Below are 13,620 nucleotides of genomic sequence, written 5' to 3' on the forward strand. Positions count from 1 at the left end.
ACGTAGCCAATTCTACAGCATGTGTCAAAAAGGCCAACAGGTAACCATACCCATCTCTTTCATGGTTGGATGGACCAGATCCCCCAACGTACTTCTGTAATATGGTATCACCAACACCTGAGGATACAGGGGAAACTTAAAAAAATTACCTTGAAGGTAAGAGAGGAATGGGAGCTCTCTGGAAAAAGTCCAGTTATCCCAGCATAGCCATTCCCTTGAGCACAGGGCACTGAAATCCAGACTAACCTCGAAGGGTGGCTCCCCTCCATCACCCGAACACACACAAATCTAGTCGCTTTTCACAAATTCACAGCTTCTGTTAGCACTTTGAGAGTTAAAGCACCCGGGTACGATTAAACAGGGCATTTAGCCTCGGAGCCGCTCCCTCATCAGCCTGCTTCTGCTCCTCTTCTGAACTCGTGATCCAGAATTCCTTTCCATAGGAAGAAACTCGTATTTCAAAGCCAAAGAAAAAAAATCATTGCACGATGTCAGTGAAGGGAAAGGCCCCTGGGGAAAAAGCAGGCTCTTATTTGGGAGAGACCCACTGACAGCTGGATAAAACACTGACAACGAACAGCAAAGTTCGATGCTTTGTTTATCATCATTTGCCTTTTGCTTGTTCATTCTACCATGAAACTGCCTCTTTATAACAGAACGCTCTTACACAGCAAGACTGCTATTAAAAAAAAAAAAAAAGATTATACTTCCCACTTCTCCTCAATGAACTGCACATTGAATTAGTTATTTCACCAATATTTTTGTTCTTTAAACATTGTTAGGGCTGCATATTCAGCGGAGGTTATGCTGTACTCTTCTTGCCTTAGATCAAACTCTAAAAATAAAGTTGCTGCATTCAAAGCTGAGCAAAAGCTAAGGCAGATAATGCACTCCCCCGACACAGACCATTTTGCACTTCCAATCCACCTGCCCACATCCAGTTAAGATTGTTAATTCTGATGGCTGCGTACGTAAAGTGACTGGGGAAGGCAAGCCCCAGAGGCTCCCGGGCACTATTTCAGCGCATCAGGGAAATCCCACAGGAGCCGAGCAGCGGAGAACTTTTAGCAAGGAGAGGCTCGGTTCAACCGTAAGGCCAATTTTTTTCTTTGTTACCAGGAATGTGGTGACTCCTGCTAGGGCTTAGCAGTGATCGCTGAAACCAGCACAGCCACCTAAAGGCATCGGCTTCCTCTGCTTAACTAAAAACACAGACTGATGAAACCCCAGGGCGTACAAGTCTCAGGTGTCCAAAAAGGAAAGATAACCAGCAAGACAGGGAGCTTCCAAAATTCCCCTCAGATGGACAGAACGGCTGGCTGATGCATTCTTTGTACTGCTGTAAAGCGACAGTGCAAAGTGCCGCTCTGAGCGTGCTGCAAATAGAGCTAGGTTTTCCAGTCCTGTAACGGGATAGGAAAACACCACCAACAAAAATAAAATAAAAATTTAAAAATCGAGACTCTTATGAATCCAAATTGTGAAAAAGTGAAGAAAGTCACTTGATTAAAGCAATGCTTCCCATAACATTTTGCCCAGCAAATTAAAACCAAACACCTCCCCTCTCCCCAGATCTACAGCAAGAGCCTGGAGTTACAAGCAGAGAAATGCAACCGCTCCCTGAGGAAGGGGAGGGCACCACCAATTCGCATCGAGCACCTGCAACATAACTTACTACTGTTTCTGCTGGGATTAAGTTTCCTTTGCTGAGCTTCACCAGTGTATCTGGTTTGGGCTTTTTTCTTTCTTTCTGTTTTGTTTTTTTTTTTTAAACCAAGTTTTGCTTAGTCTGTTTGCTGAGCTGTTAGCCTGGATACAATCAGTGGGAGTGACTGGTTTTACTAGTGCGGAATTACAGATCTGCCCATGCCTGTCCAGTAGACGCAGTGTTTTCTGCATTTTGGACTAACCATAAATTCCCTCTGGATAAGAACTTGATTATAGGAAATCTGCAGCTTTGCTTAAGGCCCAGAGGAATGGAAAAGCTTCTTAAATACTATCAATGCCCTACGCTGAACAAGGTTTCACTGCAACTTCCCTGCATACTAGGCATACCATTCAAGCTGACCAAAAATCAGCATCATCAGGCTTTTACGCCAAAGGTGGGTTTTTTTCTTTTTAAAAGAATGAATGGCATTTGAAAAAAAAAAATAAACAGACATCATCTTGCACTTGCTCAGCCTCTCTCATAGCTGTTCAGCTTAACGTAGTCGAAGGCCTTAAAAATTTTTAGAAAAAAAGTACGCTGGTACGGTCTGGTCGCATCAGACGCGCCACTCCAGAACTCTTAAAACCACGTCAGCGTAGCAGGCTACTTCCAGCACTATTTGCAAGGAAAACATTATAAAAAAGACACAGTCCCCGTTCTCTGTCGCAGCCATTGTCATTAGCCTTTCCTCTCGTTGCCTCACTTTGCTGGCCTCTCTGCAGGCGGACTAACTCAATTTCATACTGCATTAGACTCTTCTAAGCGTAGCTTGAGCAGCTCAAACTCTGAGATGACAAGCAAATGGCATTTCTTTGTAAATAACACAGGGAAGAAGTAAAAGAAAATATGCGTGTGCTTCGACAGGCTCACTATCTCCCCGCAGCTCAACAGTAGCTTAATTCCTTTTGCAGCTTCTCCCCGAATTTGCCCTGGTGTCCTGGATGCCCTCTCCTCCCACCCCCATTTTTCAAGAGAGCGGCACAAACGTACCTGTAAGGTGCTGGTTAGGAAGTTGTCCTGGGAGACAATGTCCACAAAAAAATCAGCCGGGATTTCACCGAGCTGGTGATACAGCACAGAAATGAGATTGATGTAAAGGTCTTGATACTTCCCTAGGGCAGCTTCTGATCGGCACAGGATGTTTAAGAGTCTTTTCCAGTGCTCAAATGCATCATATACATTCCCGATCAGGAAGCAGATGAAAGCAAACTGCAACTCAGCTGCGCATATTCAGCAAAGGAAAACAAAACAAAACACAGATAAGATTAAAAACATATCCAAGGTACGTGTCCTCTCAAAAACTCTGTAAACAACTGCATAAAACTCTGGGTTTGCCTTTGGCATGTGCATTCTGCCCCTCCAGCGACTCTGCTAAGAGCAATCAATACTCCAGACACTGACTATTTCCTAATGCTCTGCTCTTCAACTGGAGAAAAATCAAAGCGTAATCAGGCAGGTCCACCTGCCACTGTAATTATCATCTTTGGTGAGCGACTTCACAGGCAACCTGAGTAAACAGCCACCTAAGGACTTCCACTGTCACCTGTGTCTCAAAATGACACCCAAATAAGAAGTCAGACATTGCTGTTATTCTGCAATTGTTCGCTTCGCCTGTGCCCGGGTTTCCAGAGCCACACAGGAGCGCAAACGCTGCTGCCCTTGAACGCCAGGGCTGTGGGAACGTCGGAGAGGCGAGCAGTACGTTAACAGATGTTCTTCCCTTGTTGAATTAAGAGCCAGGGTTCATCGGCTACTTTGCTAGAATGATGGCGTCACCATTTCCTAAGGTAATTAATTCTTTGTATATCCTAGAGTTGTTTTTGATAATTTTGATAGAGAATAAATTGTATAACATTAATATAGAAAAGATGGAAGAAGGGAAAAACAAAGACTTGTTCCAAACCCCAGCAGCCTCGAGGCTCCAGCTCGGCTGGGTTCCCAAGCCCTCCCCCCATCCTGCCACGAAACAAAACCACACTCCAGACCTCTGCAGATTTGATATTGATTCATGTCACAAGTTGCCAGAAAAGACTGGCAGTTAATTGAGACCCTGCGACCAGGGGCCGCAGCCCTCCCCGTGGAGGTCTCCTGCAGCAGGGCTGGCAAACCCCAAGGGCTGCCACGGAGAGTCGCCAGCAGCACACAGCAGAGCTGCCACCGCTCCAGCCAGGGAGGGGCCGCGGGAGCGGGAACACCAATCCAAAAATTACGATGTTCAGCCCCATTCAGTGCTCCCAGGACTCCGTAAGCTCCGTCCTCAGAGGCTCACTTAAGAGGCAAACTGCCAGGCTGGTGCCAGATGACAGGCCCCCTTTGCAGGAGATGCAGCCCGCAGCCACCTGCGATTGCTGCTTTTGCCTTAACGGGAGGCAACGTGGGCTCCAAGCACAGCACCCAGGAGCGAGAGCGGCAAATGGGGCAGGCTGGCAGCTACGGACCCCGAGCACCACGTCCCCACACCAGTGCAACTGGAACAGGCCCTATCGCTGCTCAGAACTCCACAAACTTCTGTCCTGTCGAGTCATGCAATTAAGAGAGATCACAGAACGGTTTGGGTTGGAAGGGACCTTAAAGACCATCTGGTTCCAGCCCCCCGCCGTGGGCAGGGACACCTTCCACCAGACCAGGGTGCTCAAAGCCCCGTCCAACCTGGCCCTGGACACTGCCAGGGATGGGGCAGCCCCAGCTTCTCTGGGCAGCCTGTGCCAGTGCCTCACCACCCTCATGGTGGAGAATTTCTTCCTTGTATCTCATCTGAATCTGCCTCTCTCAGTTTAAAGCCATTGCCCCTTGTCCCTGCTCCAGGCTGAGCACCCCCGGCTCTCAGCCTGTCCTCGCAGCAGAGGTGCTCCAGCCCCTGATCACCTTCGTGGCCTCCTCTGGCCCCGCTCCCACAGCTCCATGTCCTCCTTACGCTGGGGACCCCAGAGCTGGACGCAGGGCTCCAGGGGGGACCTCACGAGAGTGGAGATGCCTCGGGGCGCCAGGGCCCGCAGGACAGTCGCGGGTTTCACCCCGGGGTCTCGTTTTACAGAGAAATGACTTTATTCTCCCAACGCAGCCGGGGGCTGCCGGGCGACGCGCGGTACTCACCAAGCAGGTCCAGCGGCTGGCTGGCGTAGCGCTGGCTGATCACCTTCTCCAGAGCGTAGCTGAGGTCCATGCTGTGCCGGGTTATCTCCTCCGGAGTAGCGCCGCTGGGGTACATCTGCTTCGGCAGCTCCGTGAACCTGATCTCGGTGCCGGCCTTCGGCCTCATGCGGGGCAGCCGCGCCAAGCCCTCGGCGTAGCTCCGGCACTCGGCGTCGAAGCGGGGCCGGCGCTGCTCGGCCCGGTCCCTGGCGTCCCGCCCGGCCGCCTCCGGCAGCACCTCCGAGAAGGCGCAGATCTGCCCGCTCTCCGGCTGCAGCTTCTTCATCGCCGCTTCGCCGATGAAGCTGGTGAGGGACACCCACTTCTTCAGGCTCTCGTAGGGGTAGGGCCCGAGGAACGGGTCCATCTCCCGCAGGTTCTCCCTGAAGGCCTCGGCCTCCCCCGCGGCCGGGGGCGCCGGGCGCACCGCCTCGCTGCCCGCGTCCCACCGCAGCACCCGCACCTCCCGCCGCTGCAGGCTGAGGAAGAAGCCGGTGCGCGGCCCCGTCTCCCGGCCGCCGGCCGCCCGCGCCGCGCTGCAGTGCAGGAAGTGGACGCCCGGCGGGATCATCTTGACGCCGCGGAACCGGGGGCCCACGGCCCAGCTGCTGTAGTCGATGCCGAACTCGGTGCCCTCGGGCACGCCCAGCACCACCACCGCGGCGCCCTCGAAGAAGAGCTGCTGGGCCAGCGCCGGCTCCAGCCGCGGGCCCGCCATCGCCCCGGCCGCTCCGCGCCGCCGCCCGCTCCCCCCTGAAAAGCGCCCGGGCGGCGCGGCGGTTCCGGGCGCGGCGGTTCCGGGCGCGGCCGTTCCGGGCACAGCCGCCTCCCGCCCGCGGCCGGCGGGGGCAGCCGCAGGCCCGGCCCCGGCCCTGGCCCACGGCCCCCAGCGCACAGGGGTCCCCTGGCCCCCCCGCTGATGCCCCCTGGCTCCCAAGACCCCAAGCCCGGCAGTTGTTTCCCTTTGCCCCCCCGGGGCTCGCCATGGCTGGCGGCTGCTCCGCTCAGGCCCAACATCCCCCGAAGATGGTCTCGCTCCCCGACCCTGCTTGCGGCCTGGCTTGCATCAGGACTGGTGTGGCCAGCAGGAGCGGGGCAGGGATCGTCCCCCTGCGCTGGGCACTGGGGAGGCCGCCCCTCGAATGCTGTGCTCAGCGCTGGGCCCCGCACCCCAAGGCGGCCATGGAGGGGCTGGAGCGTGGCCAGAGCAGGGCAGCGAGGCTGGGGCAGGGGCTGGAGCACAAGGCTGGGGAGGAGCGGCTGGGGGAGCTGGGGGGGCTCAGCCTGGAGAAGAGGAGGCTGAGGGGAGCCCTCATCGCTCTCTGCAACGGCCTGAAAGGAGGCTGGAGCCGGGGGGGTCGGTCTCTGCTCCCCAGGAACAAGCGATGGGACGAGAGGGAACGGCCTCAAGCTGCGCCGGGGCAGGGTTGGGGTGGGTATGGGGAAAAACTTCTTCCCCCAAAGGGCTGTCAGGGCCTGGCCCAGGCTGCCCAGGGCAGGGGCTGAGTCCGGGGAGATGTGGTGCTTGAGGACATGGTTTAGTGGTGGCCTTGGCAGTGCTGGGTTAACGGTTGGACTCGATGATCTTACAGGTCTTTTCCAATGTAAATGATTTGATGATTCTGTGATTCTATGACTCCCCAGCTGGCAGACATTCCCCTGGGCCCCCAGCCCCCCCAGCCAGGGACTGAGAGCCCTGCGGCAGGACAGAGGGACAAGAGCCCCGCAGTGGGACAGACGGACCGAGAGCCCCACAGCAGGACAGACACCTGGAGGCCCACGCAGTGGGACAGACGCACGGAGACCTTCGCAGCAACAGACATACAAGACCCCGCAGCGGGACAGATGCCCTCCCAGCGCCACGTCCCCCCTCCCAGGCCCACAGACAGAGTCAGGCTCCTCAGGGGCAGCTGCCGCCTCCTCTCTCTGCGGTTTGAGCACCCTCACAAGCACCCACGCTGCCCCACGCGTGCATACGAGGGGCAGCGGCGGCTGCAGTACCCAACCTGGCGGCATCTTCGCTTTAGACAGGGCAGAGTGCAGCATTTCCACGGGCAGACCCCATTGCAAGGTCCCCCCTTCACTTCTCCATCCTCTTGGTAGGAAAGAGTCCACTGAGGCCCTAAGCTGGTTTAGCATCAAACACATTTATTTCACTTTTATTGAATACAAGAACAGTGAGCACACACGCATACATCACCGAGCACTGAAAATGAGCGTGACCGAAGGGGGGAGAGGGAGAACAAGGGAAGAGAAAAGGAGAGTTAGTGAAGAAACAACAGAGCATTGCAGTTGGTTGGTAAGGTGCTTCTCAAATAAAAATAAATATTATTATTATTATTGTTACTGTTATTATTACTCATGCAATCACAGGCCAGGTTTGGAATGAATTTGTGGGATCGGGTAAAAACAGGCACTCGTGTCTCCCACCCCTTTCAAGAGAAAGGCCCCTGGAAGAAAACAAGCAGTGATCGGCCATCCGAACCGGAGCGAGGCGAGGGGCAGGCCGGGGAGCTGAGCCCGCGGGCGCCTCAGTCGTTGCTGAGCAGCAGAAACCCACACCTCGCCGGGCGAACAAGCAATGAGCTTTTTTCTTTCCTTTTTGTCTTTTTTTTTTTAAAGTTTTTAAACACTGTCACCCATTAAACACGCTGCGGAAGCCATGGACTGGATCTGCTCACTCCAAACGTAACTCATCTCAGTCCAAGCGCACATCAAGCCTAACGCTGTAAGGCCACTCATTTAACGGTAACCTTCGATTTTATAACTGTACGCAATGTCAAAAGCAAGCACCTCGTTTCACGGTAGCCTCTGGTGGGTTGTAACGGTGTCAAAGCCAGGCGGGCTCCTCCGAGTACGAAACGCAGGGTGTTGATGAACACCAGCGCCGCGTGCGGACCACGGGTCCTCGCCACCCCGCCTCTCCCTCTGAAAGCGCCACTGCCGATTACAGCTGGTTTGGGTGTATTGAAAAAAGAAAAGAGAGAAAACTAGCCTCTTTGCAACTGCCTTAACTCTTTTTTGGCTGGGGGTCTGCTCTCTAAAGGTGGCTGAAGTTGCTCGGTGGAAGCTGGGGAGACCCTCACGACCTGGCAGCGCTGGCGCCAGCCAGCAGCTCTCCCCGCTTCCCAAGCAGCTCTCTCCACTTCCCAAGTGCTCACGCCTTTCGTGCTTGCAGGAGGAACCTCTGCCAGAAGGAGAACAGACTTCACGGGGACATACTAGCAAGCAACTGGTGAACCGCGGCTGCCCGGGAGCAGGCTCTCTCCCAGGACAGCGCAGGCGGTGAGCGGAGTCTGCCCACAACGTCCTCGCGGCGCAGGCTCTCCTGCTCGCCATCATCCTCCGAGCCATCGCAGGACCCGGCAAACGCACCTATTTCTGGGCACAGTCTGTGTGAGGGGTGGGAGACTAAAGGCAAAATGGTGCAGAATCGTGGGCCCTTCTGTTTCCACAGGAGCTAGAGACAATTCCAAGACGGAAACCCGTTTATTTCCTTTCCTTTCTGATTTTGGTTCCAAGTCTACCCTAACTGCCTGGTTCACAGTGTGCAAGGCCCTGTGCTTGGCCCGTGATCCTCTTTCAAAGGCAGCCGTAGAGGAAGCCTGTGGCCAAAGGCCGAGCTGGGATGAGCTGGGGGAAGGCAGCTCCGCTGACGCCTCGGCACGCGCCTTCCGACGCTCTCTCGCCCAGCCTGGGACGCTGGGGACGCTCTGCGGTGACGGAGGCAGCAGGGTCTCTCCGCTGCCCATCCCCAGGCAGGTCAGGGGAAGGGCCGCCATCGCCCCGCCATCGCTGTCCCCAGCCCGCAGCGCCTGGGCAGCCCCTGCCGTCACAGCCCGGGCAGCGGGGGAGGCAGGGCAGAAACAACCCCTTTGCCTTCGACCCTACCACAAAGCTCGAGTAACTTCATTACTGGGATCCAGAAACAAAGCAAAACCACCCCAACCACCGGCACGGCTCAGCGGGCTGGAGAGGAGCGACGCACGCAGCCCCGCGGCTGCCGCCTTGCTGCCGGCTGACTCCCGCGGCTCCGGGTGGGGGCCGGGGAGACGATCCTGCCTGCGGCTGCCGGAGCCGCAGCCTCGGCCTCCTTCCCTGCCCCTCCAAGTCACCGCTGCCCCTCCAAATCCAACCACCACACACTGCAGATCAGCCGGCGGGCCGTCGCCCGTCTCTCGCCCTCTCCCTTTCCCCCCCAAAACAGCAGCGGCTGAAACCTTCCCCGTTCTCTTCTTGCAGGACTGGGAGTCCCGCGTGTGATCTAAGAGTCTCAAAATACACCAACCACAGTCAATCAAAGAGTTAATAATTTAAAAATGCCGTCATCATATTTACCAGCACTGTTGGATTATTTCAGTATTGTTCCCTCCCTCCCCCCTCGTTATATATAATAATATACATAACTTAAATGCACATCCATATGAAACCCCCTACAGGCTGCTTCTTTATAAATGAGAAACCATATACATACCATTTGTTTTGTTTGAAATGAAATCCATTCTTAAATACCTTCAGAGAACAAGAGTTGGACAAGTGCACAGAGAAGAAGATAACGAACGGAAGGGGAAGAGTGAACAGAACCCCAAAAGATGCAAAAGAACCGGCATGGAATGAGGATAAGGGCGAAACCACACTTGCGAATCGGAAAATAACTCTAAGGTAATAAAGTCAATGTTTTTCTCTCTTCCTTCCAGAGGTGGGGAATGGTTTTGCTTCTGCTTGTGGTTTTTTATTTACGTTTGCTTATTTCTTGCTTTGTTGCAAAGCAGTTTTCCTTTCCATTCAGTGTACAACAAATGAACTCATGATTGTGTATCCTTTAATGTAACATGCAAGATGGTGGCTTATTGTATCGTTAACAATATTATTGTTACTATTATGATTTTTTAAATCTTATTTTATCACCAATCCAGTAAATTCTTCAATTTATCTGCAAAGAGGGTTGGCTTTGTTTGTTGTTGTTGGTGTTTGCTATTCATTTCCAGCATATAGCAGCAGTGCAAGGATGCGTTTTGTTTCCTGTTTTTTTATATATATATATATATATGTAGGTATGTATATATATATATAATATATTTGCTATTCCTTTTTTAAAAATTTTTGTCTCTCGCCATGAACATTGCAGCCAGGATGTCTATGTCTTGCTGACAAATCCAGCATGAAGGCTCCTTCTCCGCTGTTCTCCAGGTTCGAACGCAGACGCCGACTTCCATGAAGATGTTGGTCAAGATTCCTGTGCAGGGCAGACGGAAACGACCCGTCACAGGGGGCAGCTTCCCTCCGCGACGAACGGGCTCCTCTTTGTATGAGGGCACTGGACAGTAAAGCTGCAAGCACTCGGGGCCACAGTTTGCACTTAATTACTAGGGCCTCTGGTAATTAGCAGGAACTCTTAATTCCCTGGGCTGGGGCGGGTGTATGGGGGAGGTAACGGGGAGTCGCTGCCCCCTCACTTTAAGCCACTCCATTAACACGGGGTGGCTCCCTAAGCGACGCAGACGTGTCTGCGCGTGCTTGGTTGGACTGTGCCATAGGAGGTAAGATTAGGCAGATGCAAGAGCCTCTTCTGACCCTCCGAGCTGCAACGGAGCTGGTCGCTTTTCCAAGCTTAAAAGCTGCCAATCAAAATCCTCACATGATAAAGAAACACAAAATCCCATTTCCAAAGAGGCCTCTCGCAATGCACCTGCAGCCTGGCTGGGGACAGGGCTCCTCATGCGTTTTTCAGCAGTGAAGCTGCCTTCAAAAGCTCCCGCTCTCCTCCCCACCGCACTCCTCTGCCCCCCAGCCGCTCTGACGCCGCTGCCGGGCCGCGCCACCGCCGAAAGCTGCGGCAGCCGGCTGATGGGCGAGCGGGGGGCAGAGCGGGGCCGTGGAGGGCGGCGGGACTCCTCACGCCAGCTTTGCCCTGAAGAAGCATGTCTGGGGCTGCGACTGCTTCGGGGCATCTGCGGGGAGGTGCAAGCCCTGTGTGCACCTGCATGTGTATAAACGGACAACGGGGGGAGCTGAGTGGGACTAAAGAAACCGCTTTTTTTGCAAACACTGCTCTGATACTTTTGGACTGTAGCCAAATTTCTCAGCCCATCCACAAAACTGGTATCACCTCTTTCCCTCCCCGGCCCAGGGGGACGAGCAGATCCTTGCTTCTTTACGTGCAAACCTGAGCCCTCCGCTGAGCAGGACAGCAAGGTGGCATCTGCAGAATTGCTTTTGGCAGCACGGCACCGGCTTTCTAACCGCAACCAGGTGGCCGTGCCCGGAGCCACCATCGCACGGGGACTGCTGACCGAGAGCTGCCACTTAGTGCCAAGGAGCAGCAACGCCTACAGCACCTGGGGCTGGCGGGGATCCGAGACGCTGGCCCAGTTACATCCCCCCCTACGCAGCAGGTATAAATCATACCCGTAACTTCTCCGCCTACCTGAGGCTTCTTGTCCCTGTCCTCTGGAGAAGGTTCTGTTTCTCTGTATACCACAGCTTTGGTTACCAGCATGTCGGGATGCTGTAGTTTTGCCTCTTTGATTGCTAAAGCCAGCGCCTAGAAACCAGAAGGACGAAAGCGTTTATTGTCACTTCCCCGCAATCCGGCACGTTTCCCTCAGACAGACAGAACGAGCGGGCAGAAAGCAGCTGGACCGAGCGGGATTCCAGGAGGACAGGGATGCAGAGGTTCAAGCTGAGCCCCAGCAGCCCAGCAGGAGAGGCTGGAGCCCACCACCGATGGGGGATTCGCACGCCGCTGGGAGGCCGCGTGCACTGCTTTCCTCTGGCTGCGTTGTTCTGTAGGGATGCGCTATGTCCCAGGCTCCCTACTGAAACCCAAAGGAACGGCAGCAATCCTCTATGCAGCAAAACCCTAGAAAAATCTACAATAATAATCTAATTAAATTTGTTATTGTAATTCTAAAAAAATCTAAAAATTATTTTAGAGCCTTTTAAATACTTTAGCTCTTTAATTTCTCTTTTTAAGCAACAAATCCCAAAGGGTTAGGCCACAGGAAAATGACCCTGTGGCCCTAGAGATTTGTGTCAATCTCTGTTATTTCCTCATACAGGTTTGTCACTTTTTGTTCCTCTGCCATCGCTTGGAGCGAGTCAGACCGTAGTGAAACTGTGCGGGAAAGAGAGGAAGAACCGGGGTCACTGGAGTATTTCAACAGAGAAAGGGCAACTGGAAACGTGTTTTAAGGAAATAAAAAGGTGATCCCATCACTGGGCTCTGTGCTGGGACGTAACCTTCACCACTGCTCACTGCTCCAGCGGGCGCTGATGGGAGCTGGGCTGGGCTTCACGTGGGTGCCACTGCACCCCCTGGGGACCTGCGCTGCCGGACAGCGCGGGCGGGTTTGGGGCCTCAGGGGTCAGCTTTCGGAAAGAAGGAGCAAACAGGCACGAGCCAGAACCAGAAGCATGCGGCGCTGCAGCCGGGGGCAGCCAGAGCCAGGCAAAGCCGGGGCATCCTGCTCCTACCTGGTCCTGGTCCACGTCTTCGTCTCCTGTGATAATGATGCGCTTCTCTATTCGGGTCTCTGAAAACCCTCCTTTCACAGTCTGCGCGACAAGAAGGAAAGTGCTCACCCTCAGCCGCCCGACAAGCCAGCTCCTGGCGCTCGTAGCTCTGCCCACGGGAGGAGGGGCAGTGCCAGCATCACCTTAGGAACTCCCCCCGTAATTTAGCCTATCTCCCACTACCCTGGACTTGGTGCTGGTTAGAACCGGCAAGACACAGCTGGCCACAGGTGGGGAGGAAAGGAAAAGGGCTGGTGGCAGGCACCAAGCAGCCCTCCTTCCTGCTCAGGTCCCTCGCTGAGCTTCTGCTTTCATTTACCTGCACTTAATTTGGGAATGAGATGGCCACGGGTGAGGTCCTCTGATGCAGCCTCATCTCCTTCGTTTCCTAACATCACTCCCCCCTGCCTGTGCCACTCCAGCTCTAATAAACCCAACACACCCCGTGCACACACAGCTCCCGCAGCTGACACGGGGCCAGATGCTCCAGCGCTGGTGCTGTGGGCTTCTCGGGCCAGCGGGACCCGGGGTCTGGCTCTAGGTGCGTCTGGGAACTCCCACCCCAGTTGCACGGGCAGGGACTCACACGCACGCTGCTGGCAGCCTCAGTCAGAGTCCGTTCCACCCCTGCAGCTGGCTTCAGGAGGTCAGCGACGCTGCGCGCTGCTCTTCCTCCTCGCCCCAACGCCTCCCTGCCCTCCCAGTCTACCAGCGAGTAGAGGCGGGCACAGCACATGCTCACAGCCCCCGTGGGTGGTACGCGGGTGACGAACACCCGGCGCCTGGCTGTCCTTGCCTGCAGGCCCCCGCGGTCACGCCTGGCTGGATGGGACGGGCAGCGCCGCAGGGCTGAACCGGGCACGGGGCGCCCAGAGTGGGGCACGGGCCGCTGCGCTGGCTCGCCATCCCCCACGGGACAGCATACGCTGTTTCGGCTTGTAAGGAGGAGAGGGGCATTTTCTGCTGTACCAAGCACAGCATAAATGTGGCTGAGAGCCGGGGGTGCTCAGCCTGGAGCAGGGAAGGCTGCGGGCAGACCTTCCAGCAGCCTCCCAGTGCCCGAAGGGGCCTGCAGGAAAGCTGGGGAGGGACCTGTTCCAAGGGCCCGCAGTGACAGGACAAGGGGGAATGGCTTTAAGCTGAGAGAGGGCAGATTTAGGTTAGATTTAAGGAAGAAATTCTCCACCATGAGGGCGGTGAGGCGCTGGCACAGGCTGCCCAGAGAAGCTGGGGCTGCCCCATCCCTGGCGGTGTCCAGGGCCAGG

The 13,620-nt window shown here is 55.1% G+C and overlaps 2 protein-coding genes across 8 annotated transcripts in view; both read right to left on the reverse strand.

Moving 5' to 3' along the window:
- The window catches only part of AAR2 (AAR2 splicing factor), a 287,818-nt gene extending 282,233 nt beyond the window's left edge, over positions 1 to 5,585 (reverse strand). For 3 of the 7 annotated variants that reach the window (XR_014229681.1, XR_014229682.1, XM_082326170.1), the window contains exons 1-2: positions 4,802 to 5,585; positions 2,699 to 2,928 (exon numbers count right to left, since the gene is read on the reverse strand). Coding sequence is in view for 4 of the 7 variants with exons in the window: in XM_082326170.1 (XP_082182296.1) it covers positions 2,699 to 2,928; positions 4,802 to 5,558 (987 nt within the window). In the remaining 3 variants the exon portion in view is untranslated. The other 4 variants (XR_014229683.1, XM_082326172.1, XM_082326171.1 and 1 more) reach the window with 4 other exon arrangements.
- Positions 5,586 to 9,691: 4,106 nt separating this feature from the next.
- The window catches only part of EPB41L1 (erythrocyte membrane protein band 4.1 like 1), a 63,378-nt gene continuing 59,449 nt past the window's right edge, over positions 9,692 to 13,620 (reverse strand). The window contains exons 22-24 of the mRNA XM_082325587.1: positions 12,317 to 12,397; positions 11,268 to 11,384; positions 9,692 to 10,076 (exon numbers count right to left, since the gene is read on the reverse strand). Of these exons, the coding sequence (XP_082181713.1) occupies positions 10,068 to 10,076; positions 11,268 to 11,384; positions 12,317 to 12,397 (207 nt within the window). The 3' untranslated portion in view covers positions 9,692 to 10,067. The remainder of the gene's footprint in view (positions 10,077 to 11,267; positions 11,385 to 12,316; positions 12,398 to 13,620) is intronic.

This window comes from Platalea leucorodia, assembly GCF_965183815.1.
Source record: "Platalea leucorodia genome assembly, chromosome: 13".
NCBI lineage: Eukaryota > Metazoa > Chordata > Aves > Pelecaniformes > Threskiornithidae > Platalea > Platalea leucorodia.